Below are 24,613 nucleotides of genomic sequence, written 5' to 3' on the forward strand. Positions count from 1 at the left end.
TAGAGACCATTCCCAAAGTTGCTTTCTATATACTGGAAGCAGACCACATACCCAAAGGCAGCTACTCAGCTGCTTGTGGTGAATCCCACCATGGAGCTGATTGCCAGTCTCATCATGGAGAATAACTACCACCAGCTGCCCAGCCACTCAACCAGGCCCAGCCAAGGTGACATACAAATTTAACTACCACAGTGATCTGTTCCCCAAAAAACCAGCCATTGAAAACCCTGTGGAGTACAGTTCTCCTTATACGCATGTGACATCACCGTGAGTCTGAATCAGTTCAGTGGGGTGTTTTTTGTTTTATTTTTTGAAACTCGTTTCAGTATTAGAAAGCATAACACACAAGATGTGTGAATTATTACCCTGAGCTTCTGTAGTAATTACAGCCAAAGTAGACGAATCCTTTAAGTTTACAAAAAAGTACATTTAGTTGCACCTGCTGAGAAGTATTACTTGAATAAAGTTGATGAGTGCTTTCCACAGATACACTCCTGTTTTGTTTTATGCTACTTAATCTGTTGTGCAGTAAGCATGATGCTTTTCTTCCTGCCATGATTTTAGGAGCCACTTCATCTTCAGACTGTAGTTATGTGATAGGTGGTTTCCCTTGCTGCTGTTTTGGAACCATAAATGATTCCTTCTTGGAAATGTGAGGTTTGTGTTCTGATGGAAAACTTCCTAAGTGGTTTGTTTCCTTTCTGAAAAATTTAGGCATGTGTTTGTCATTAAGAGAAGTGCATAACTTCCCAGGTAGAATTCAAACTTCAGTCTTGAATGTTTATTTAGGTCCCAGTTGATTTTAATGTGCTTGACCTTTTTTAAAAGGTATTCTTTGTTTTTGTTTTTTAATTTTTATTGTTATTTGGGTGAAAGTTTACAGAGCAAATTCACTTTCCATAGAGCAGCTTACTTTTGTCTCATGACATTAACTGCAGTTTCCCACAATGCAACAGCTCCCCTCCCACTTCCTCCCCATAGTTACCTCTTCCCTGTGTCCTTCCCTCCATGTATTGCTTCTCCCTGAGCATACGCAGCCCTTCAATTCTTCCGTGATTCATCTCGCCAAGGAGTGTATCTACTTAATGTAAACACATGCCTGTCCTTTGTTTGGCTGGGAGACACAGGAGTGGGTTCAATTCCAGACCTAAAGTGCAGCTAGGGGCCACAGTCTCAGGTTTCGCCAGGCTCTATCAGACCAGCAAACCTGCTCCTTTAAAGGTATTCTTAAACTTCTTTTGGGTCCTTTATAGGACATTACCATAAAAATTTAATATAACAAGCCAGGCCTGGTCTTTCCTATAGTACCCTCACACATAATGGGCACTCTAATATTTGCTCAGGAAATGAATACTGAGAGGAGCTCCATTATAGACAACTCCATTTCCTAATATATGCCTGTCTTGGCTTCTTAAGGAGCTCTGGTGGTATAGTGGATAAGGCACTTGGCTGCTAACAGGTAGGTAAGCAGTTCAAACCCCAGCTGCTCCGCTGAAGGAAAACGGGGCAATCTAGTTCCACAAAGATTAACCACCTGGAACACCCAATGGGGAGGGTAGCTGTGAGTTGGAATCAACTCAGTGTCAGTGAGTTTGGGTTTTGTTTGTTTTTGGTGTTTTCTAAAATCTTTTCAGGTTTCTAAAACTCAGTGATTTTATTGAATTCTTATAACCCATGTAAAATTTAACACTTGAGGTTCTCATTGGTGCCACGTAGATCCAATGCACATTGAGTAGGACCTTTTACTACAGCTCTCAGTGCTGCTGTTGTCCTTCGGTTGTTGAGTTTGGTTTAAGTGCCACTGTTACAGTGATAGTGCTCTGATTATTGGCATGCTTTGAGAAAGATTTTCCAAAGCAAAAATACCTTAGTAAAACTTCAACATGCTATTAGAGGATGAAGTGGAGCGAAGGAGTTTGCATAGTAGCTTTACCTTCTTTTCCAGGTTCCCTTCTTCAATGTTCCCTTTTACACACTAGTAACCAGGGCTTTGAAGAGGATCTAGACAAGTTCAGTCATTGCAGAGGAAAGTGACACCAGAACAGACACAAATTTTTTAAATTGGAGAGACCTGGAGTGATAAGGAGCTCTCTTGGTGTGTAGTGCCTAAGGCATTTACTTGAAGCTAAGCAGAGGTTGGAGGTTCCAACCCACAAGACACTCTGTGGAAGGAAGACTTCAACAATCTACTTCTGTAAAGATTTACTGCCTCAGTAACCCAAAGGGGGTTGCTAGGAGTTGCAATCGACTTGATTCCAGTGAGTTTGGAACAGTACCTGGAACAGGAAAAATTACCAGTAGTAGCCCTGCTAGAAACTTAATCTCCCTTTTGGGGCAGCACCACTGTTGCTTAACAGCTAAATCTCTTTCCCTCAGAGCAGGAAGCAACAAGGGAAGGAGTGGATCCTGGCTCAGAGATGGTGGTTTTACTGCCCTGCTTTGTGTATCTCTCTGTTGCTCTACACATTTTTGCCAATAATCCAGTCTTCCACATCTGGCTCCTGAAAGTGCTCACTATGCCTCTCCTGATACTCCATAGCTTTGATTAAAATTTGAGTGTCTTCTGGTGTTGCACCATTGGCCATGACTGAACCAGTTTGAACCGGTTCAGAGCCCTGGTAGTAACCCAAGGATTGGATTTTTTTTCTTTAATTTAGAATTTATCAACCAGGGAATGTGAATTTTAGCCATGTTCCTTGAAGCCTTTGACCTAGTTGACAATTGATGTACATGATCAATGTAAAAGAATTCCTCCTTACATCGCAGTAAGAAAGTACCTTGCCTGTGTACTTCATTTTCTGTCCATAGTTATGATACTTCCTCATTGATGGGGAACACCCATGCCATATCTATATATAATCTTAGAATAATCTTGAATATCCGTTGGAGTGTGTGTATAACTATTACAAAGGGTTGAATTTCATGTGCATAAGTGACTTTTATTATTTTAATAGTGGTGACTATTTCAGTTGCTTTAAAGGGCCATATAGTTAAGAAATGGGAGCTCTGGTAGCATAGTGGCTAAGGCACTTGGCTGCTAACCAGAAGGCTGGTGGTTCAAACCCACCAGTCACTCCTCGGAAGGAAGATGAGGCAATCTACTTCTGTAGTGATACTGCCTTGGAAACCCCAGGAGGGGTCACTATGAGTCGGGTCCGAGTCGACGGCACACAACAACACAACAAGTTAAGAAATACTGGCATTTCTCAGGATCCTAAACTAAAGTGTTCATTTGACTAGTTGTAAAAATGGGATTGCTGAGCCCAAGAGAAAAGAACATATCAACAGGATTTTGCTATCAGCAAATCTGTTTTGGTTTCCTATTCTGGCCCCTAACTATCAGCTACATTAGTGCTCCTGCCTTTAAGTTTCTCCTTTCTTTTACCACAGGAAAATTGTCAGGCCTCTTTTTCTAGCATTTTCAGGACCCGCCTGACAGGAAATTTCCTAATTGCCGGAACAGCTGGTAGGAGAAAACTTACAGGGGCTTGGCCTTCCCTTTCTAACTTAAGTTTTACAGTCAGAAATTCTGTTAACATCATGGTTTCATAGCCATGTTTAAGTTTTTGTCTTTTCGTGTTCGCTCTATACGGGTAAGCTTTGTTCAACTTCTTTAAAGAATAAAATGTTTTAGTTGGAGATAACTATAATTATACTAATTAACTAAAGTCCATTTTACTTGTTCATTTAAGAAGCTTTTCAAAAATCAAAACTGGTTTTTATAGAACTATTAAAGAATAGTATTTCTGCATATTAAAAGTAAGTCGGTTAGTGTGTTAGATATTTAAATTTTGTATATTTTGTAAACTTACTTCCACACTGGCTTTCTAAAGGACTTTTGATCTTGATATAGTGTTCATAATTTTGTATAATACGCATGACTCCCACTCTTTAACTAGGCATGAACAAAAGTGCAAACTTGATTGTGTTTAGTAGATTAGTATAATGGAAGCCATGTTTTGACAGGTAGAATGTGTTATTTGAAATAGTCGGAAACTAAATCACATATTTGTTAAAGTGGTTGCTGTAAAATTTTGAAAGTTTTAAAGCAAGTCTGTGTTTGAGGAACTTTAAACAAGTAATTTTATCTAGAGTAGGAACAGTTACTTTAAAAGGAGCTGAGTGAATGATAAATATTTAATCCAAAATCCTGATAAAAGTGACTTTTTGTCGGGAAAATTGTGCTATCATGTTGCCCTTTAAAGAGATTTAAATTTGCTGATTAGTATTTCTGATTTTGGGGTGTGGGGGGGATGTGTGCTTTTTATGGCAGTGATGAAAAATGCTAGTCCAAAGAACTAGCAGCAATGCTGTTTTTCCTGATGGAGATACAAGAAGGTGGTTTGTAACACTCTTAAAGAATTCTTTTAAGGGAAAAACACTGAGTATATTTTTCATTCCTTTAGCAAATCAAGTGAGTTGAATCTGGTTGAATTGTAATAGAAAATAAGCTGAAATGTGCTTTCTCACCATTGTTTGAATAATCAGCTTCGTTACGTGCCACAGCCAAATAATTTTTATATCTCGGTCGCCCAAAAAGAGAAAGCATCTTTCTAGAATATGAAAAAGTATATACAGAATTATAGATAGTCTGTGTAGTGAGTATTCCTTAATTATTTAGGGAATTACACTTAAGGGGTCAACAGACTATAAGTATATATTTTTCAATTATAAGGTCTTTTTTTATGTGAGGCCTAAACATGGTTACACAAATTCATGGTTTAAAAATTCTTATTTTTTGGTTTTTACCCAGGAACATTTAAATATTACTTCAAACTTAAATAATATTTTCTGACACGAAAACAATTTAGAAAATATAAATGCTTCAAGAACATACTTCCTGACTCAAGGGAGGGGAGGAAAAAGGAAATTATGTATACAAGGCAAGGCATAATGCCAAATGTTGAATCATTCTTTCAAATCAGTTAATACAACCCAGTTTGTTTTCTTCATGTTAGCATTTTACAGTATTAAGTTTTATATAACTCAAATAGGGGACATTGATTGCAGGTCCTTTATTTATTTTGTCATTTTAAGAACAAAATTGTACTTTTCCCTCTTAACTTGAAAAGGCACCATTGAGTTAATTTTTTTCCCCTTTAAAATAAACCTTTAAGGGGGTAAACCTTAAAGACTATTTAATATTTAAAGGTGAACTAAGAACCTTTTATTGGGTCCTGAAAAACAAATGAGGTGGCTGTCTGTGTGACTGAAGATGCAGGAAAAAATCCACCTGTCCATGGATTTTCTTCTGCCATTTTTCTTTCTTAGATGTCTGAAATGACAGGATTTACAGAATTCCCAGATTTTTTTTTTAACTTAATTGATTTAATCACATGGTCACATCTTAATCGTTCTTTAACTAATCTCAAAATCCAGGAAACTCCTAGAGATGGGAGCTTTTCTTTCTCTTGGTATCTCTAACACCTAGTAGGATCTAGCACAGAAATTTGAAATGCCAACAGAATATGCCGTAAGTCAGAAACATTTTTATTCAAAACAGGTCATAAGAAAGAAGCCAAAGCATGAGTGCTACCTGAGTTTTCTGCCCTTGCCTCCTTTTCCTCTCCTCTCCTGTCTGCTCCTAATAGCGATCTCCATGTATCCTGCACTGGTGTTTGCACTGGCTGGTCCCTCTGCCTGCCGAGCTCTTCACCCAGAGCTCTTTACCCAGACTGCCAGCTCCCTTATCTCCTTCAGGTCTTTGTTCACATAGCACCTCAGTGAAGGCAAACTTGATTCCTTTATTTAAAATGGCAATCTCCTCCTTTCCACCCCTCACTTCTGATCCCCTTACCCAACTGAATTATCTTTTTTTCCAGAGTATTTATCATGTTTAACACCAGCTTTCTTATTATTGTTGTTTGGTCTCTCCATTTGAATTCAGTATCTACAAAGGCAGAGACTTGGGTTAGTTTCACTTAGTGTGTATTTCAGGCACCTGGAAGAGTGCCTGAGGAGCTCTGGTGGTACAGTGGTTAAGGTCAGCATTTTGAACCCATCAAGCACTCTGTGGTTCCATAAAGATGTAATACCTTAAACCCTATGGGGCAGTTCTACTCTGTCATCTAGGGTCACTGGATGGCAGTGAATGGTGGGTGCAGAAGGCGGCCTAGCATATATTAAGTGCTCAGTAGATATCTGAATGAATGGATGAATTAAGAATTCCCATATATAGCCTGAGGGTATTGCACACCTAGACTTGGTGGGGCAGATGACTATAAGGGGGTGGAAGATGGAAGAATGATACTGAGTCATGGTAAGGCCCAGCTGCCTGCCTCAAACTTTTGCCTTTAGTTATTTAGACCTTTATTTACCAAATAAGCGTTCGCGTTCTAAAAATAACAATATGGAGTTTATTATAATGAGTTTTTAAATCATGAAGTACTTTTTTGTGCTAATGAGTGGGGAGTTATGTATGGATCATTTAAAACAGAGTTGTGAAAGAGAACATAAAAATATGAGCCTAACTGGGTAATTATTATGAACATAATTTATATCTTTGTTCTACTTTATTGATAAACTTTTTTTTCCATAAATTTCCATAATTGTTTCACAGTGTATTTGCAGGCAAAAGTCCAGCTTTACAAATGTCAAACTAGCTTTATGTTTTCATGTGACAGATTTATGTGGGTAACAGGTGATTTGCTGACATAGATATGGTTATCACATGCTCATGTCACTCTCTGTTCTTGGGTTATCAGTGCCTTCTGAAGTTTGATACCCCTCTCTGCATCCATCTCATTGGATTACATGTGTGAGACAGAAGACCACAGATGCTTTCCTACCTATTATCCAAGATTGCCTAAGCATTAGTAGTATGTCCTAGAGACCTTCAGGTTCACTTCTAAAACACCCTTGGTCCCATGGCTTAGAAAAACTGGCAGCATTAAGCAGTGTCTGGGCATTGAGGTAGAATAGGTATTTTGCCTATTATACCAATAGGACATAAAAGTAGACAGAAAATAGTTTGCTGGTGTGATTAGCAAAAAAAAAAGACATAGTTTTTTTTTTTTTTTTTTTTTTTAGGACTTAACTTAGAGGAGACAAATCCCTGGAAGGATTTACCAAGCAGTAAAGTAAAGGGTCAGCAAAACAGATGGGAACCCTGCATAAGACAGATTGATAGTCAGTGGCTGCAACAGTGGGCTCAAACATAGCAATGACTATGAGGCCGGCACAAGACTGGGCAGTGCTTCATTCTGTTGTGCGCAGGGTCGCTGTGAGTCAGTCAGAACTGACTTCATGGCACCCAGCAACAACAGCAGACTTAGAAGGAACACAAAACTGTGTTTAGGGCAAAACAGGGTCTGGTGTTAGAAACTTTGGCCAATGTCAAACTCACACAGACATTAATCTTTTCTGTCTACCCCAAAGACCATTTTCTATACCCTCTGGGCTGGTCCCAATGTTAAAAAAAAAAAAAAAAGATTTTAAAAATTCTAATTGTGTCTTCAAAGAGATTTGCAATGATTGCATTCATTGCCAGAGTGGGTAGGAGTGGAGGAAGATGCTATGTAAGAAAAAAGGAACACTCAGAGAAAAAGAGTAGTTCAAAATTTATTTAAATATAAGATTTACCAGAATAAAAAATAATGTATGAGGATGAGAAGATTTAGTCAAGGAAGTCTTCAAAGTAGAAATGGATTATCGGAGAAAGAAAGAGAAGCTGCATAAAGCGTTCTGTTTCAGAGAGAGGATACCCAGATAATAGAGGACTTGGGAAAAGGGAAGTAGGAAAAATGGATGGAAGGGAATTATCACAGAAATAGGGGAATTCAAGTCTTCAAATTAAAAGGTTCTTCACCAAGCATGCAATGTTCTGAAGGAAAGAAGACCTGTATTTATCTCACTAGTGTGGACTTTCAGAAATAGGAGGACAGAGAAAATCCTCAAAGCTTCCAGGAAAAAAAAAGTCACTATCAAAAAAATGTATACCAGGCAAGCATCACACATCTCATCAGTAACACCAGCTGCAGGAAGGCCATGGACCAATGGGGTCAAAGTTCTGAGGCAAGATTATTTTTATCCTATAATTTGGTACTAAGCCAAACTATACAAATGTAAAGACAAAATAAAGACATTTTCAGACATTCGAAGTTCAGGAAGTTTTCTTCTATTATCACCTTTCTTAGGAACTTACAAGGGAGTAATCTAAGAGAGAGAGAGAGATGGGAAACTGGGTAGAGTGGATTTAACCAGAAAAGCATTAAAGAGGTATCCCAAAGTAATGGCTGTGCAGCTGGCCTAGTGAACAACCAATCCATCCAGGGCACAGAGGAAGAGAGGTCTCCAGGATGGAAAGGGGTTCTCGGAGGAATGGAAAGTATGAGTAAAAAGGCTAAGAAACGTTTAAGAACAATAGTAAATTAACCTTGTCCCACATGCACCAAAGGATGAGCTATTAGGAACAGGAAAAATAGAAAACTGACAAAGTCCAAATGGGAATGAAAATAAAATTTATCATGAATGTACGTATTTGATGAAGTGTTTTAAAGAAAGGTGGGGGAAAAACCGTCTAGTAATCATGCCTTAGTATTGCCCTGGGAGTCACTGCTATGGGCCATATAAAAGGAAATTTAATATACTACCTGGACTGTATGTGAACATTTTTATTGTCATGATAATATGGATGTTGTTGCATAGGATTTCAGCTTTTAAACCAGGCTGTGGAGAAAGCATGAAGGATTTCGTAGTGGTTGCAAGATAGAATGTTAATTTTCTTAATAACTTTAAGAAAAAGCTAGGTCCTCCCCACTCGCAGGGAAAGACCCGTTTACACCCCTTTGGAAACGTGCTTTGCTTTTAATAAAGGCTTGCATGCTGGTATGAAAACAAGAAAAGCTAAAACTATAGCTTGTAGCAGGTGGAAGGGGGTGAGAGTGAATATGAGTGAAAGAATGTAGGGCTCAGTTAGCCGCCTTTTACAAAGTGAGGAGTTGAGACTGTCCAAAACGGACAGGAAAGTCGAGAGGTTTCTGTAAACGTAATATAATTACCAAACAGTGGGGAGGAAGCTTGTGGAAGGAATGGGCATATGTTAGCCCCTTCATCTTCCTTATTTTTAAGCCAGTATGCATTGTCTTAACGTTAAGAAATTAATCAAATTAGATACAGAAAGAACTATTTTTTCTTTTAAAGCCTAGGTATGGAAGTAAGAGGATACTTGTATTCATGACACAAGCTAGTCTGTCACTGTTTTATTTGTTACCCCTGTGCATGTATTACTTTGATACTTAGAAAGTTTATAGAGATCAAGAAATAACCTTGTTGACTAAAAGCTACCTTTGGACTACGTAGCTATGTATAATAGAATGTTGGGAGATAATTACCGATGATAGGTTGAGAGTATCCTCTACCGTCAAGTCAGACCCGACTCATAGCGACCCCTCCCCTTGGGTTTCCGAGGCGGTATCACTACGGAAGTAGGATTGCCCAACCTTCCTTCTGAGGAGTGGCTGGTGGGTTTGAACCGCCAGCCTTCTGGTTAGCAGTCAAGTGCCTTAGGCACTATGCTACCAGAGCTCCTAGGTTGAGGGTATAGGGCCTTAAATGCCAAGGTGAAGCACTTCTGAGCAGCCTGGTCATATGATTGGGGCTGGGTACTTTCAGAAGATGAAATTTTCAGTAGGATGAATTAGTGGGTAGCTCTGAAAGAGGTATGAGTTAACAAAGCTAGTTTCAGTTTTCTACATAAAAGGTAATAAAGGCTTATACGTGGATGATTTCCTTGGAAATAGAAAATGAAAGAATGTACCCAAGAACACGCTGGGTACAAAGTAGGTATTTCTGTATATGTTTATTAAATGAAAGGTTCAAAGAGATCCTCTACATTATTTTAGTAACTTACTTGACCTGGGAAAGAAATGGTAGTTATCAAAGATGCAATCTTTCTTTAATGGTAACCATTGTTGATATAGTTACTGACTGCTGTGGAAGAGTAAGGCTTGATCCTGTATGCCTGCTGGAAGATGCATAAGAACTGCTTTATAAAGTTACATTTCCATTTATAATGTATTTAATGTAATGCTACAAAACAACATGTATATAATTTGTCGATCGATAACTAAATATTCGCTAATGATGTACTACCAGAAGTTCAGAGACATGAACTTTTTAATAAGCTAACTGACCCAAGATACAGACCATTTACAGAGACCAGAGGAATACGGCTATGTTCCAGTCATTTATCTTAGATGGGAAATCATCAAGTGCCCCTGACAGTGTTGGTGTGGTATATTGGCAAGAGCCTTGTTGTAGAAGTCACAAAACCTGGAATCTAGCCCTAACTCTGCCTGTTAACTGACTTGTGATTTTTAGAAGTCACTTAGTCTCTTTTAACTTCTAAATGTATTGAAACTATTTTGCCTTTCAGAGATCTATCAAATTTCTAGTGTTGAATGGGGGAGTACAGAGAGAATCCGGAAATGTTTTGGCTCATTGTAGAGTTCGCTCCCCTCTGTTACTGTCAAGGAGGTCTGCTGGCATAGTGCCTAAGGCATTTGACTGCCAACCAGAAGATTGGTGTTTCAAACCAACCAGCCACTCCACAGAAGGAAGACTAGGCAATCTACTTCTGTAAAGATTTATCACCTCAGAAACCCAAAGTAGGGGGTCACTAATATGAGTTGTAATTGACTTGATGGCAGTGAGATGGATTATGGTTTTTTATGTTATTGTCAGCCTTCTCTAACCTTAATATATGTCCAGAGATTTATTGTGAAGCTTAAATACAAGAGAAAGGATGAAAAAGCACCTAACATAGACTTCATTCTTGGTAGATGCTTCCTAAATGCATGCTGGACTTGAATCTTCCTTGACTGATAATACATACATATATCCCTTGTTCTTGCTTCCTGCCTTTTCCGTCGTAGCTACTAACAGCGTCCACTTCACAAGACCTTGTAACATTGATCTTACTTGGGGAGAAGGGGTTCTCAGAAAGAAGGTGGATTCTAAATCCACTAACCTTGATTCTACCTTGATACCTACTGCACAGGGTGATTGTAGGAATTAAAGGAGATAATGCATGTGGAATTACAGAATACAGGCTTAAATAAAATATTGGAGGATTATCATGTTATTGTTACCAAAGTCCTGAGAGTCCAAAATGATTGAGCTTCCTCAGTAGTAGGGCAGTCTACAAGCTACAGCCTCTGTCGTAAGCAACAAAATGGTGGGCCTGAATTCCTTGTTTTCTTTTGGTTTTATTTTTCCCCCCTTTTACTACTGATTTTCAAAAGCTTCCTCATTAGAACATCTTGGTATACATTTTTTAAGAATCTTTGTTATTCGCTATGTTGCCAGCATTCTGTGGATGTCTCAGAGAATGTTAACTGAGCTCAAACATTTATTCATACAGTACTAATAACAATAGTGCAGTGTGTTTACATAACACATTAGATTGTACTAATAATACTTATGCACCTAGAAAATAAAATTTCATTATATTCAACAAAATAGAAATAGTCATTTTTAGACAGGCTTATGTTTATTTTATTGGGCTTTGTTTTTTTAGTATTGTAGTCTTTGGCTGTATATTCAAGTATCTTGATTAAGGTGTACTTTATTGCTGTTCTCAGGATGAATCAGTCATTGAAATCCTTATGCATACTCTTATTCTGCCTTTCTCTTTCTCCTGACACCTCCCCTCAAATATACTGGTATCCCCTGTCTTTAAGTTTTCTTCTCTTTACCCTGAGATCCCACGCTGTTCCATCATGGTGAATAGTCATTTTTCATGTCTTATCCTCTGCCCAAGGTTAGATCTTTTGTTGAGTTTGTGTTTTAGAATTCCTTTCTTCATTCTCAGATCCTAGGTACTTCTAGAAGCAGAAAATAATTTATATATTTCAGGCAGAAAAAGTGTACTTTCTCAAATGGCTATGCTAAGGGTAGAAATCTCCACATTTAGCCTTGAATATTATTCAACTCCTTTCCCCAGTAAGGAGACTTATAAACGTGTGTGTGTGTGTGTGTGCGCGCGCGCACATACATATATAACATTAGTTCTACTTAGTACAACCACGTGTCAGTACATAACAGAAGTCTGTGGTATGTCATTTTCAGAGTCCTTTAAACCCACCCCCACCCATACCCCAGGAAACTATTCATTCTAATTTTCTCCAGTACAGAAAATGGGAATTTAGGATTGTTCAAATCTAATGTTATGTAGGAATTAAATTGGCCTACATGATGGGTTGGTATTATTCTGTCTTAGACACTTAACTTCAAAGTGTGTTTGCTTGGTGTGTTTTCTATTGGTAAGTCAACAAAGGGTGGTTTGTGTATTAATTTGAGGATTTCTAGTATGCTAAATTAATTTTACTTTATTTCAAGCAGGAGAAAGTAGCTCTGACTGAGTGTTCTTTGCTTTTATTTGACTCAACAGGAAGAAGGCAGCATCAAAGAAATTGCAATCACACATCATGTAAAGGAAGGACATGAAAAGGCAGATCCTTCTCAATTTGAACTTTTAAAAGTATTAGGGCAGGGATCATTTGGAAAGGTAAGTCATGATTGTATGCTTTCTGAAAAGTTGTTTTTTGGAATTCGTGTATATTTCTTATACTTAGTGAAAGGTAAATATTTTATGAAATGCTGCCAGTCATCCCTCTAAACCCAGTGTTTTGTGTGGTTTTACGTTTCTCACTGTTAGTAAGTGTAGAAAAGTGAATGAAGTGAATCAGAAGTACACTGGAAGCTTTAGTAAATGGCAGTATTCACTTCAAACTCATTTTATCTTCAAGACCTATGACCTCTGTAGTTGTCCTTCTTGAATGATTAAAAATCACAAGATATTCCCTTGATAAGCTGATCTCTCTTTGGGGTCTTTGTAGGGTTGGAAGGTGATCGATCATGCAATACATTGTAACAGTACATCTCAACCTTTTCCTCAAAAATACCCTTAATATGAGAACAAAGTGAATGAGTAGTATTTTCATGGAACTAGGGTTGGGGGTGGGAGCTCTAGTAGCATAGTGCCTAAGGCACTTGACTGCTAATCAGAAGGCTGGCGGTTCAAACCCACCAGCCACTCCTTGGAAGAAAGATGTGGCAATCTATTTCCATAGTGATACTGCCTCGGAAACCCAAGGAGGGGTCGCTATGAGTCGGGTCCGACTTGATGGCACATAACAACAACAACAACAGGGATGGGGGTTACCACATTTCAAAATTTTGGGACTTTCAGTTTGTCTTTAAAATGAATTTAAAAGTTTGCATTCTATTCAATAATATGTTTATTTTTAATGTAAAAAAAAAATGCTTCCTAAAGCCACCAAATAAAATTTCTCCAGAAGATGCAACATCTTTATCAGTTTTCTTCCAGTATTCCTTGGCTTCTTGCTGTTCATCTCAGGAATATTTCCTGTATTCCATCTTGAGAAGTACAGCATTATAATTGCTCCTACTTGATCTCTATAGACCAAGTAGTAGCAAGAGGAAATTTCTGAGATTGCATTCAACTTTCACATCACTGTGCTTCCTTAACACCTTTCCGTAAGGAAACACTTGAAGAGATCATGCTTTTCAAACTTTAAAACAGCATTAGTTTTGGTCTCTTGTGTATTTTAATGGGACTTTAGTAATTCTTGAAAAATGTAAGTAACTTAAGTTGCAGTTGTTAACCTTTTTGAGACCCAAAGTGATGCTTTTAATCCAAATATTGTTGAAGAGGCTAGCAGAGCCTAATGATAGTTGCAAGCTTGGGCTCTAGTCAGCCAAACTTGGGTTTTTTTTTTTTTTTTTTTTTTCATTTTTATACTTCTCTTTACTCTTTGCGTGTGCTTGAGCAAGTTACTTAATATGTTAGAGCCCCCTTTTTCTCTGCTAGGAGCCAGGAGCTCTGGTGGTGTAGTGCCTAACACATTTGACTGCTAACCAGAAGGCTTGGAGGTTCGAACCCAGCAGCCACTCCTCAGAAGGAAGATTGGGCGATCTACTTCCATAGTGATACCACCTCAGAAACCCAAGGAGCAGGGGTTGCTATGAGTTGGATCCAACTCAATGGCAGTGAGTTTTAGTTTTTGGTTTTAGGCAGCCATTAAATATTGAAGTTCTCTTCACTCTATACTCCCTACTAATTGGTTTTCTCTATGCCCACTATTTTTATTTTAGTTCACATACAACTTATGTTATAGGTTTATATCTCCAATCTAGAATAGAATGTTTCTCCAAGCTCTGACCTCTATATACAGTTAATCTTTTGAGTTTTCCATTTGTGTGTCTAAAAGGTATCTTAAAATAAACATGTCTAAGACCCACCAAATTCAAAACCTTTCTCTACCCCTAAACTTGTCCTATTTCATTTCTCACTGGATAAACAGCATCCAGTTTAGCAGGCCCGAACCATGGGAGGCATTCTTGATATAAGCTTCTCATTTCCAACCCCTCCCAGTTCCCATGCTGATCCAGTCCCTCACCAAGTCCTGTTGATTAACTAAAGATCTATATAATCATGCCTATTCTCCTGTTCTCCACTGCTATCCCTCAAGCCTCTCCTACCATCACTCCTGCCTAGTCTGTGGGCGGAGTCTCCTAATTGGATCTCCCCAAGTTTATTCTAGTCTTGCCTCAATACATTATTTTATATGGCACCAGAATGAACTAATCTTATACTCTGTCCCTTTACCCTTCACTTGCCTCCTTTTTCCCTGAAAATAAAAATTCGAGCACCAGCTTTTATACTATTCTTTTCACTATTTGTGTGCTGCCCACATTGGCCTGCCTTTTCAATCCTTAAGCATTCCAGGCTCTCTTGCTCTAGAAAGTCTTTCCATATCCTATTTCTTCTGTCCCTAATACTCAGCACTCATCCCCCCGCCATCATCTGGTTAGCTCCTCTCAGGTTGATAATCTCAAAGTTGTCCCTGCCATTCTGACCAGGTCATATTCCTCTCTTTTACCTTCTCACAACAACGGTATAGACCTCATCCTCATAGCTCTTGGCACAATTGCAATTTTCCATTTGTGAAATTTTTTGTTCAGTGGCTTTATCCCCCACTAGACTATGTTCCCTGAGTTCAGGGGGCATACCTCTGTACCATGTCTCGGCATTGAAATGGTAGCACGGTGCCTGGGATATAATTCTGGAAAGAATTAATGAGTGAATAATAATCCTGACCTGATAAAACCAAACCCATTGCTATCGAGTCGGATCCAACTCATAGTGACCCTGCCTTGGGTTTCCAAGGTGGTATCACTATTGGAAGTAGATTACCCAACCTTCCTTCTGAGGAGTGGCTGGTGGGTTTAAACCGCCAGCCTTCTGGTTAGTAGTCACATGCCTTAGGCATTACGCCAGCAGAGCTCCAGATAACCTGATAGGGTAGTACAAAAAAAAAAAAAAAATCACTTTGGTCAAGTTGGTCCTGACTCATAGCAACCCCTGCTTGGGTTTCTAAGACGGTATCTCTATGGAACTGGATTGCCCAACTTTCCTTCTGAGGTGTGGCTGGTGGGTTTGAACTGCCAGCCTTCTGGTTAGCAGACACATGCCTTAGGCACTATGCCACCAGAGCTCCTAAACTCACTACCATCAAGTCAAATCCCAAGTAGAATCCGATTCATAGCGACCCCTCCTTGGGTTTCCGAGGAGATAGGGTCATAGTGACAATTAAATGATATAAAGCTAAGCACATACTATCTGATACTAAATTATATTATCATGCCACTTGATAAACCCAAAGAGAAGGGTTTATTTTTGTACATTAGATTTTTAGGGCACACAGTATTTCAGATCCTAGTATGCTTCTCCCTTTATTTCTTTAAAAGTAGCTTTAAAACCTTACTATAAATAGTAAACATTAAAAACAGGGCGTCTCCTTTCTTACTCATCCTAAAAGGCCAATCTAAGCCAAGGAAATGGGGATGACCTGTCAGGGCCTAGAATAGCTCCCTGGGGGTGTTAGAAAGGTCAGGCCAGCTCTGGTGAAGGAAGATCCCATTGCCTCTGTGAGTGTTGCTGTTACTGCTACTGGGCTGGGCTGGTTACCCAGCCAGAGAAAACACAGTAAAAGCACCTGAGCAGAAGTCGGGACTGGATAGGTGACCTCGTTCAGATTCCAACACCTCTCTTGTATCGCTAGGCAAATTACATAACCTCTCCAAGCCCCAGTTTGGACAACTGTAAAATAGACATTGTTTGGTCTGCCTGCCTCCCAAAACTATCAGGATGACCCATTAGAAATTCTTTGAACGCAAAAAAGTTTGAAAAACTGGTAAGAATATTCTTTCAAAGAACAAGTGAAGCAACTGTGGTATCAACAGGGAGAATTTTTGTTGTAGAATGCAATAAAGGCACTTGATTAGAGAATGTGAAAGATGAGTATTTATGAGATAAAACATGATTATCTCTACCTAATTAGAATGTATTTCTATTCAAAATAGTAATAACCTGTGATTACCTTTAACATTTGAACATCACTCTACCTTAGGAACCCCCTGATTAAGAGTGCTTTTCTCTGCCTAGGTTGATTCCCTGCTAACTGGCTGAAAGGCACTGAAGGGTGGGGTATAGTTAAGAAGGAGGGAGTGATTACAGGGTTTCTGTGACAGTTGTTATGTTCTTTCCTTGATTTGAGGTCATTGCCATTCCCTTTGGCAGAATTTCTCAAGTGAGGTTCTCTCCCTTGTCACTAGCATCAGCTGGATGAATCTTTTTTTATTTTTTTCCTTTCTTTTATTGTATCCTTATAGTCGTTAGATCATTTGGCTGCTAACCAAAAAGTCGGCAGTTCAAACCCCAACAGCCACTCTAGGAGAAAGATGGGGCAGTCTGATGCCATAAAGATTTACAGTTTTGGAAACCCTATGTAGTAGTTATTGTTGTTGTTGTTGTGTGCCATCGAGTCAGACCCGACTCATAGCGACTCCTCCTTGGGTTTCTGAGGCAGTATCACTACGGAAGTAGATTGGCCAACCTTCCTTCTGAGGAGTGGCTGGTAGGTTTGAACCGCCAACCTCCTGGTTAGCAGTCAAGTGCCTTAGGCACTATGCCACCAGAGCTTCTATAGGGCAGTTCTACTCTGCACTGTTGGGTAGCTATGAGTTAGAATCAACTTGATGGCAGTAGGTTTGCTTTTGGGTTTGGTTTCAGTAGTCTAGCTTACTAATGCAGGCAGTTAAGAGGTGACTGTAAAGCTAATTCTTGATCAGAATTGCTTCTCTTCTTCCTACCTGGGGAAGCTCAATAATAAAAGAATGGATTGGGGGGTTGAAATTCAGGTCCTGTTTAAAGGTTTGGTAGAAAAGAACATGAAACTAATGGTCAAAATGAGTAGGAGAGATTTATTGATAATTTTATATTAGTCATCTTATAGCATGACCACGAATTATTTAGCATAGACTTCGTCATTTTACATAAATCCTATATTATGTAGAAAGCAGACAAAATTATTTAGAAAATCAAGATGTGCTATGTCATGTCCTGGGGATTGTGGTCTTCATATTTAGGTATACGTCATAATTTAGTTTTAAAAAAGTAAGTTGGGCATTATAACTTAAATCACATTAAATATTTTTTAATAGACTCCTTTGTAAATGTACTTTTAAATTATTTTGTTTAGCAGGGAGATATTTGTATGCAGTTTGTGTTTGTGTGTGTGTATAAAGATTATCAATGAGTAATTGCATCAAAGGAAAATTGTGATCAAGGGAAATAACTGTAACATTTTTTATGGAATGAGAATTATTTTTTTCAGTGGAGCCATGACTACTTGTGTTATATTTTAAACATATTAGGCTTTTCTTATTCTAATTGCTGCACAGTTTAAAGATTATTTTTTTTTCTGTCTTACATGTTAGATGTATGTTGGGAATTAGCAAACACCAAAGAAAAAATTTTAAAAATGAAAGAAAAAGAAAAAAAAATCTACTTATGTTCCCCAAGTTGTAATCAGTGTTTATAATTCTTTGTGTTTGTAATTGGTACATTTTAAGGGAAATAAACTTGATATGTAGTGCATCATCAGACTCTGATTGACATAAATTATATTATAGCAAGGTTCTTATTTTAATAGGTTGTGAGGCTTTATGTAAAATTTATTTTATCTTATGTTCAATACAGGTTTTCTTAGTTAAAAAAATCTCAGGCTCTGATGCTAGACAGCTTTATGCCATGAAAGTATTGAAGAAGGCCACATTGAAAGGTAAGTGATGCTTACTTAACTGTCACTTCAGGGAGGTGTTGTAAACCAACTGAAAGGGCTTCGTAGATCTCATGTGACACCTAGGCTGTTCACTTTCATTCAGAATTTCTTCTGGTACTGTCTTTAAGTTTAGGATTTGTTTTGATGAATTTTTCTCTTTGAATTAGAGATCATATGAGTAACAAGAAAGGAAGTTACATGTTATAAAAGAAGTATTATAAATTCATCTTAGGCTTTAGGAAACTAGAAGTTTGGATTATGAAAACTAGGTTTGATTTATCTTCAAATTAATGTAATTTTAATGTTGAAAAAATCCTAAATCTATACTAAATACAAAACAACTTTTATTCTGAGAACTTTACCGTATTGACTTATGGTTTCTAAGTAAGTTTTTATTCCAAGCTTGTTACTATAAAGGCAGAATTTGGCTTGTATATGTAAAAATATCATTTAGGAGAAATTGTATGTAGATTTTTATATATGTAAATCTTCGTTTATTTATTAGTATGTTACCACCCAACCTCTAGATGTTTTATATATTGATTCCTAATAACAGTTTTTGCCTCTTTGATTTACATGTAATTTCTGAAGATTTTGAAATAGTCTTAAAGTAATACTGGAAATGATCATTTACCATTTTTGATACCATTTTTTCCAGTTGGTCGCCCACCCTGGATATTTGTTGTGTTTTTTGTTGGTTGCCATCTAAACAATTCCAATTCATAGCAACCTCATGTGTGCAGAATAGAACTCCTTAGGCTTTGTAAGACTGTGCCCTTTTTGAAGCGATTCATGAGTCCTGTCTTCTAAGGTGCCTCTTGGTGGGTTTAAACCACTGACCTTTCAGCTACTATTTGAGAACTTAACTGTTTATGCCGCCCAGGGACTCCCCCTGGATATTATCAACCCCTCAATTTTTTTTTCCTTCTTCTATCAACACTGTGTCCTTTGCTTCCAGTCTCTCACAAACTTCTCTAATGTATTTTCTTTACTATTCAGTCTGTACCCCATGGCATACCACTTCATTACACTTGCAAAGTTGAGGGAATTAAATTAATCCACAGCAGCCTACCTTTATAGTGTTTTAATAATTTTATGCTTATAAATCCCTTGTTATAAAACTGCAAAAGTAACAAACGTCGCATTTGTTTTCACATATTTAACGGCTTTGGTGTTGTGTGTGCTGTATGTAAAAGGAAACTACAAAACTCTGAAAAGTCTAAAGATACTGGGAAAGAGAATAAATTCCCAATTCTTTTTAGAGAAGGCTCTAAAGATTGTTAATAATTTCAGTTCTTCTCTAGCCATCCAATTAGCTCAATATCTTTCAAAATTCCAGTTTCCTTTTTCTTGAAACTTAACAAAATTGTTCAAAATTTCATTTGAAATATAAAACATACACCACAAAGAGTACCCTGAAGAAGAATGATGAGAAGAAGCCCGGTCATGTAGTAAAGCTTATGTAAAACAGCTGTAAATCCAGTGTTATTGGTGGGAATAATACAGATATACAGATCATTGGAACAAAACAGTACAAGAAATTATATTAAAAATTTTCACATACAAATATTGAGTGCTTCCTATGGTGCATGACAAAGCAAGTATAAAGAACAATAGGAGAATTAAATAATAGTGTAATACATTTTCTTTGAAATATTGCTGAGCAGTCTGGAAAGAAATTAGTTACAATCTTTTCTTAAACGATGAACCATAGTAAATGCCAGCCTAACTGAATTCTAAAACTTGAGACACATCTAGTACAAATATGAAGGGATATTGAATTTTAACTTTTCATAGAATGAAAAATAATATAAATAAGAAAAATAAATAAGGAAAATGTTTGCCTCAAATATTATGTAGTATCAATATAAGGAGTTGATTAAGGGGCTCCTACTGAATCTAGTAGTTTTAACATTGCAGTAATTAGTGATAGAGATAGATTATACCCTTTGTAAGAAACCATGAATCCATATTGATTATAAATACATAAAATAATAATGAGGAGGAAAGGAATGTTCCTTCTTGAAGAATTCGAACTAATAAATGTGGAAAGAATGGTAGAGTGAGGAGCTCATAAGAAATAATGGTATAACCTCTCCACCTAAAGGATCTCAGAATAAAATTTTGACTGGGGATAAAATAAATATTCAGTTTTGCTAATCAAAAAGTACATATAAAAAAATTACTACCCTTTACATATTGGTAGCATTAATTGGAAAGCAGTTTTGCAATAAGTACAAAGAGCCATTACTGCTGCTAATTTGACCTGAGGAAATAATCTCAAAGAAAGGAACTTCTGTGCTTAAAAATTCTTGAAACAACATTATTCACACTAGCAAGAATTCAAATATTTCATAAACATGTTTATAAAATTATAAAAAATAGATGAATAATGGGTCATAGAAAAATTAAGATCTTTGATTTATTAGAATTATAGGCTACTGGGTAATTCCTAATGTGTTTTTCAATTCTTATTTTTATCAAAGTAATATCTATACAGTATTATAATGTAAAATGGCAGTTCCTGCATGTACCCTACTTACTCCCTAGTCCAATTCTCGACCCTCAGAAGAAATGAAGTTCACCTCTGTAACTACTTCTGTCATTTACTTTTATAGTTAGTGTTCTTAAATTATAATACCTTGATTGTGTTCAAGACATGCTCTGTCAACTTCTTAACACAGAAGATGAAAGTTTACTTCTCTTATACTGCCGCTCACACATGCTTTACCTTGTCCTCTCAGTAATGTTAACAGCTTTATAAAAATTGTTTATAGCTGAATCAAAAAGTATACCGGAGACCCATTTCTTTCACATTTTTACTGTATGGGATCCTCGTCTGAAGAATTTTGTATCTCCCTTTTTCTCTTCTACTACCTAGTTTTGAGGGAACACAGCTTCTAGTTACTACCTCCAAAAGGGTGAAATGGCTGATAAATTTTTTGTGATGTTGCATGTCTGAAAACTGCCTTTATTCTACCCCATTAATTTATAATCTGGCTGGTTATAAAATTCTAGTTGAAGAACATTTTGCCCTCAGATATTTGAAGGCATTGCTCTTATTCATTGTCTTCTAGTTTCCTATGTTCTGAAGTTTACTGCCATTGTGATTCCCAATCTTTTGTGTATGAACAGCCTTTCCTCTTTGGAAGTCTTTAGAATCTATTCATTATCTATGTTGAGCAGAAATTTATATATAGTTGTGTTCTTTATTGTGTATTTTTAAAATACTCATTATACCAAGTCATTTTCAATCTAGAAATTCACTTCTTCAGTTTTGGGAAAGTCTTGTCATTTCTTCTCCAGTTTGTAACTGCCATACTTTGAGCATGCTAGACTTCCTAAGTTTTCTTATTCTCCCCTTATTTTCCTTTTTTTTTTTTTTATTTCATCAACTATCTTCAGTCCTTCTTTTGACTTTTTTATTTCTTACCATCATTTTTAAATTTCTTAGATTTTTCTTACTTTCTACTTATTTTATTTTTAAAGACTTACAGAAAATGTCTAACGTTAACAAAAGGAATTGTGCCTAAAAACTATTTGTCCCTAATATAATTCATTATCCTTTTTGCAGTATGTTAGATCAGGATTTCCTGTACTTTGCAAATGGATGATATCCCTTAAGTATTCTAATTTACAGTGGTCTGCATAAGGGGATTGGAGGTATAGAGTGTACCTGTGACACTGTTGGAGAGGGTGACATCAAAACTACCTCAGGGTCAAAAGTGGGTAAAAGGGCTGACCAGCTTTCACTGCAGAGGGAGGAGCTGCCAAAGCAGAGGTATCACTTGGGTTGGTGTCACCCATCACTCATTATAATAACTTGTTGCTCCTCCACCCATCTCACCTACTAGTTAGATTGTGGCCTGGCCAGCTGTGGTGCCCACCATTGGTGAAAAGAGTGGGAGGAGCTACAGTGGAGGCCTGTGCCATATACACACACAGAGACACACACTCATCAGGCATGTTTTCCTCATGGAAGCGTGAGGACATACCTGAGTTACAGTACTTGGTGACACCAACTCTGTTAGTCTGTTTGCTCTGTCTCCATTTCTTTTTTGTCCTTGTAGTTCATTTGTTGAAGATACCAGATCCTTCCCCCAGGGATTTTTCATATTAGAGCCTTTCTTCAAATACCTGAGGGATCCTTTCTTCTTTCCTTTGTAAGTGTGAGATACTTAAAAGCTGATTACCAAGGGGTCAGTGGAAAGAATTTGCCTGTTTCTCACTGGCTTTCTTCCTTTAGGGTTAGATTTTACCTTTATCTTAACTGACATGTTAGTTACCACTTTTTCATGTTCTACTATTGCTTCTCTTGTTCTTTGTCCTTGTGAGTTTATGCATATTTTTCCATTAATTGTCATTTTGATGGGATTTTGGAAGAGAATAAAATGTTTATCAGAGTTTAACTAGAAATATATTGTTTTTCATTTTAAAGTTCTTATTAGTATGATAACCATCCTAACTAACCAGTTTCTATTGAGTCAGTTTCAGCTTATGATCTCATGTAGGTGAGAGCATAATTGCACTCCATAGAGTTTTTAGTGGCTGATTTTTTCTAAAGTAGATTTATAGGCCTTTTTTCAGAGGCACCTCTGGGTAGACTCAAACATCCAACCTTCTGTTTAGTAGCCACATACGTTAACCATTCACACCACCTAGGGACTCCTATTAGTACAGTAAGTGAGGTCAGTAGAAATCAATGAGGTTAAGTTTAATTATGGGAAATTTTGCTCTACTAAGTAGTCTGTTAGAAGGGATTATTCACTGAAAAGGGATATCATGCATGGTTACCACTCATGATATACATGGAGGGTCACAAAAAAGTGAAAAACCCTCATCAAGATGGATTGACACAAGGGCTGCAACGGCGGGCTCAGGCCTTGCAAGGATTGTGAGGCTGGTGCAGGACCAGGCAGCGTATCATTTTGTTGTACATAGGGTTCCTGTGAGTTGGAGTCAACTCGATAGTACCTAACAACAACATTGACAAAGTGGTCAGTGAGCCTAAATGGCTTTGTGTAAACCATTGCTTAAAACGGCTTGTTAGTACATAATCCTAGAAGTATATATAGTGTTTTCTTCTTGTTCACTCTCATATTCTAGTAACATCTTTATAAGACAAATTATTTCAGAGTAGTATAGTTATTTTACCAGCATGAGTCAGTATTAACAAATTCTATTTTAGGATTTGGAGTTTAACCAGTTTGATACATGCTTTCTTCTGGACCAGTATATACTAATCAAAATTCCTGCGTGTAGGATGATTTGTATTTGTCACTAAGACAAATGGGAGCTCTGGTGGCATACTGCGTATGGGGCATTTGACTGCTAACCAGAAGGCTGGCGGTTCAAACCCACCAGCCACTCCTCAGAAGGAAGATTGGGCAATTTACTTCCGTAGTGATACCTTGTCAGAAGGTCAGAAGAGGAGGGGTCACTATGAGTCGGAGCCGACTCATCGGCAGTGAGTTTTTTAGGTTTGTTTTTTTTAAAGTCTTTACATAAGCAAAAGAAGCTAGATTAGAATTTTTACATGTTCCAATCTTAGGCAAAATCATTTTTTAGTGAGTAAATCTCACTGCTCATTTTCAATTAAACAAAGTCTCATCAATGTTAGATGTAAGGAAATACTGAAAAGAACCCTATCTCATAAGATAATCATAATCTAAAGAAAATCATCTTATTTTAGCCCCTCATTTTATAGAGGAGGAAACACTAAATCCCTGGGAAATTAAATGATATGGCCAAGGTAACTTACTTGGTTATCAGCATACCTACTGACTCCCAAATAATTGTTGTAGAATAATACAAGAAGGATATACAGTAAATAGGAGCTTTGGTGGTGTAATGCCTAAGGCATTTGACTGCTGACCAGGTTCAAACCCATCAGCCATTTCTTGGAAAGACAATTGGGCAATTTACTTTTGTAGTGATACTGCCTTGGAAACCCAAGGAGAGATTGCCATGAGTCAGAAAAATAACTCAAGGGCAGTGAGTTTGAGTTTTGGTTTGGTATACAGTAAATATGTTGATCGATATATTTGCTAGCTTACTGAGCTTAGGATAATTTTTAAATGAGGTAACCTTTGTAGGCCTCTTTTGTAATTACTGAGAGAAGTAGAAATTTTAAAATCTAGCTTTCAGATAATTGGAGCCTAATCCAAGATTGTAGGGACAGCAGTGGAAAGAAGACAGATCTAGGCTAGGCTGGAACAGAATGAATGGTCAACAGCCCTTGTGATAAAGTTCATTTATGTATAATAGAAAGGCCCTGTTGGGTATAAAGGGAGCTCTGGTAGCATAGTCCCTAAGGCACTTGACTGCTAACCAGAAGGCTGGCAGTTCAAACCCACCAGCCACTCCTCGTGAGTCAGTTTCAGCTTATGATCTCATGTAGGTGAGAGCATAATTGCACTCCATAGAGTTTTTAGTGGCTGATTTTTTCTAAAGTAGATTTATAG

The 24,613-nt window shown here is 37.5% G+C and overlaps 1 protein-coding gene across 1 annotated transcript in view; it reads left to right on the forward strand.

Moving 5' to 3' along the window:
* Nucleotides 1–24,613, forward strand: part of RPS6KA3 (ribosomal protein S6 kinase A3) — a 131,143-nt gene that overhangs the window by 49,924 nt on the left and 56,606 nt on the right. The window contains exons 6-7 of the mRNA XM_042782663.1: nt 12,392–12,508; nt 18,068–18,149. Coding sequence (XP_042638597.1) covers nt 12,392–12,508; nt 18,068–18,149 — 199 coding nt within the window. The remainder of the gene's footprint in view (nt 1–12,391; nt 12,509–18,067; nt 18,150–24,613) is intronic.

The sequence above is a fragment of the Orycteropus afer genome, unplaced genomic scaffold (genome assembly GCF_000298275.1).
Source record: "Orycteropus afer afer isolate SDZICR_OR568_19922 unplaced genomic scaffold, OryAfe1.0 scaffold00404, whole genome shotgun sequence".
In the NCBI taxonomy this organism is placed as follows: Eukaryota; Metazoa; Chordata; class Mammalia; order Tubulidentata; family Orycteropodidae; genus Orycteropus; species Orycteropus afer.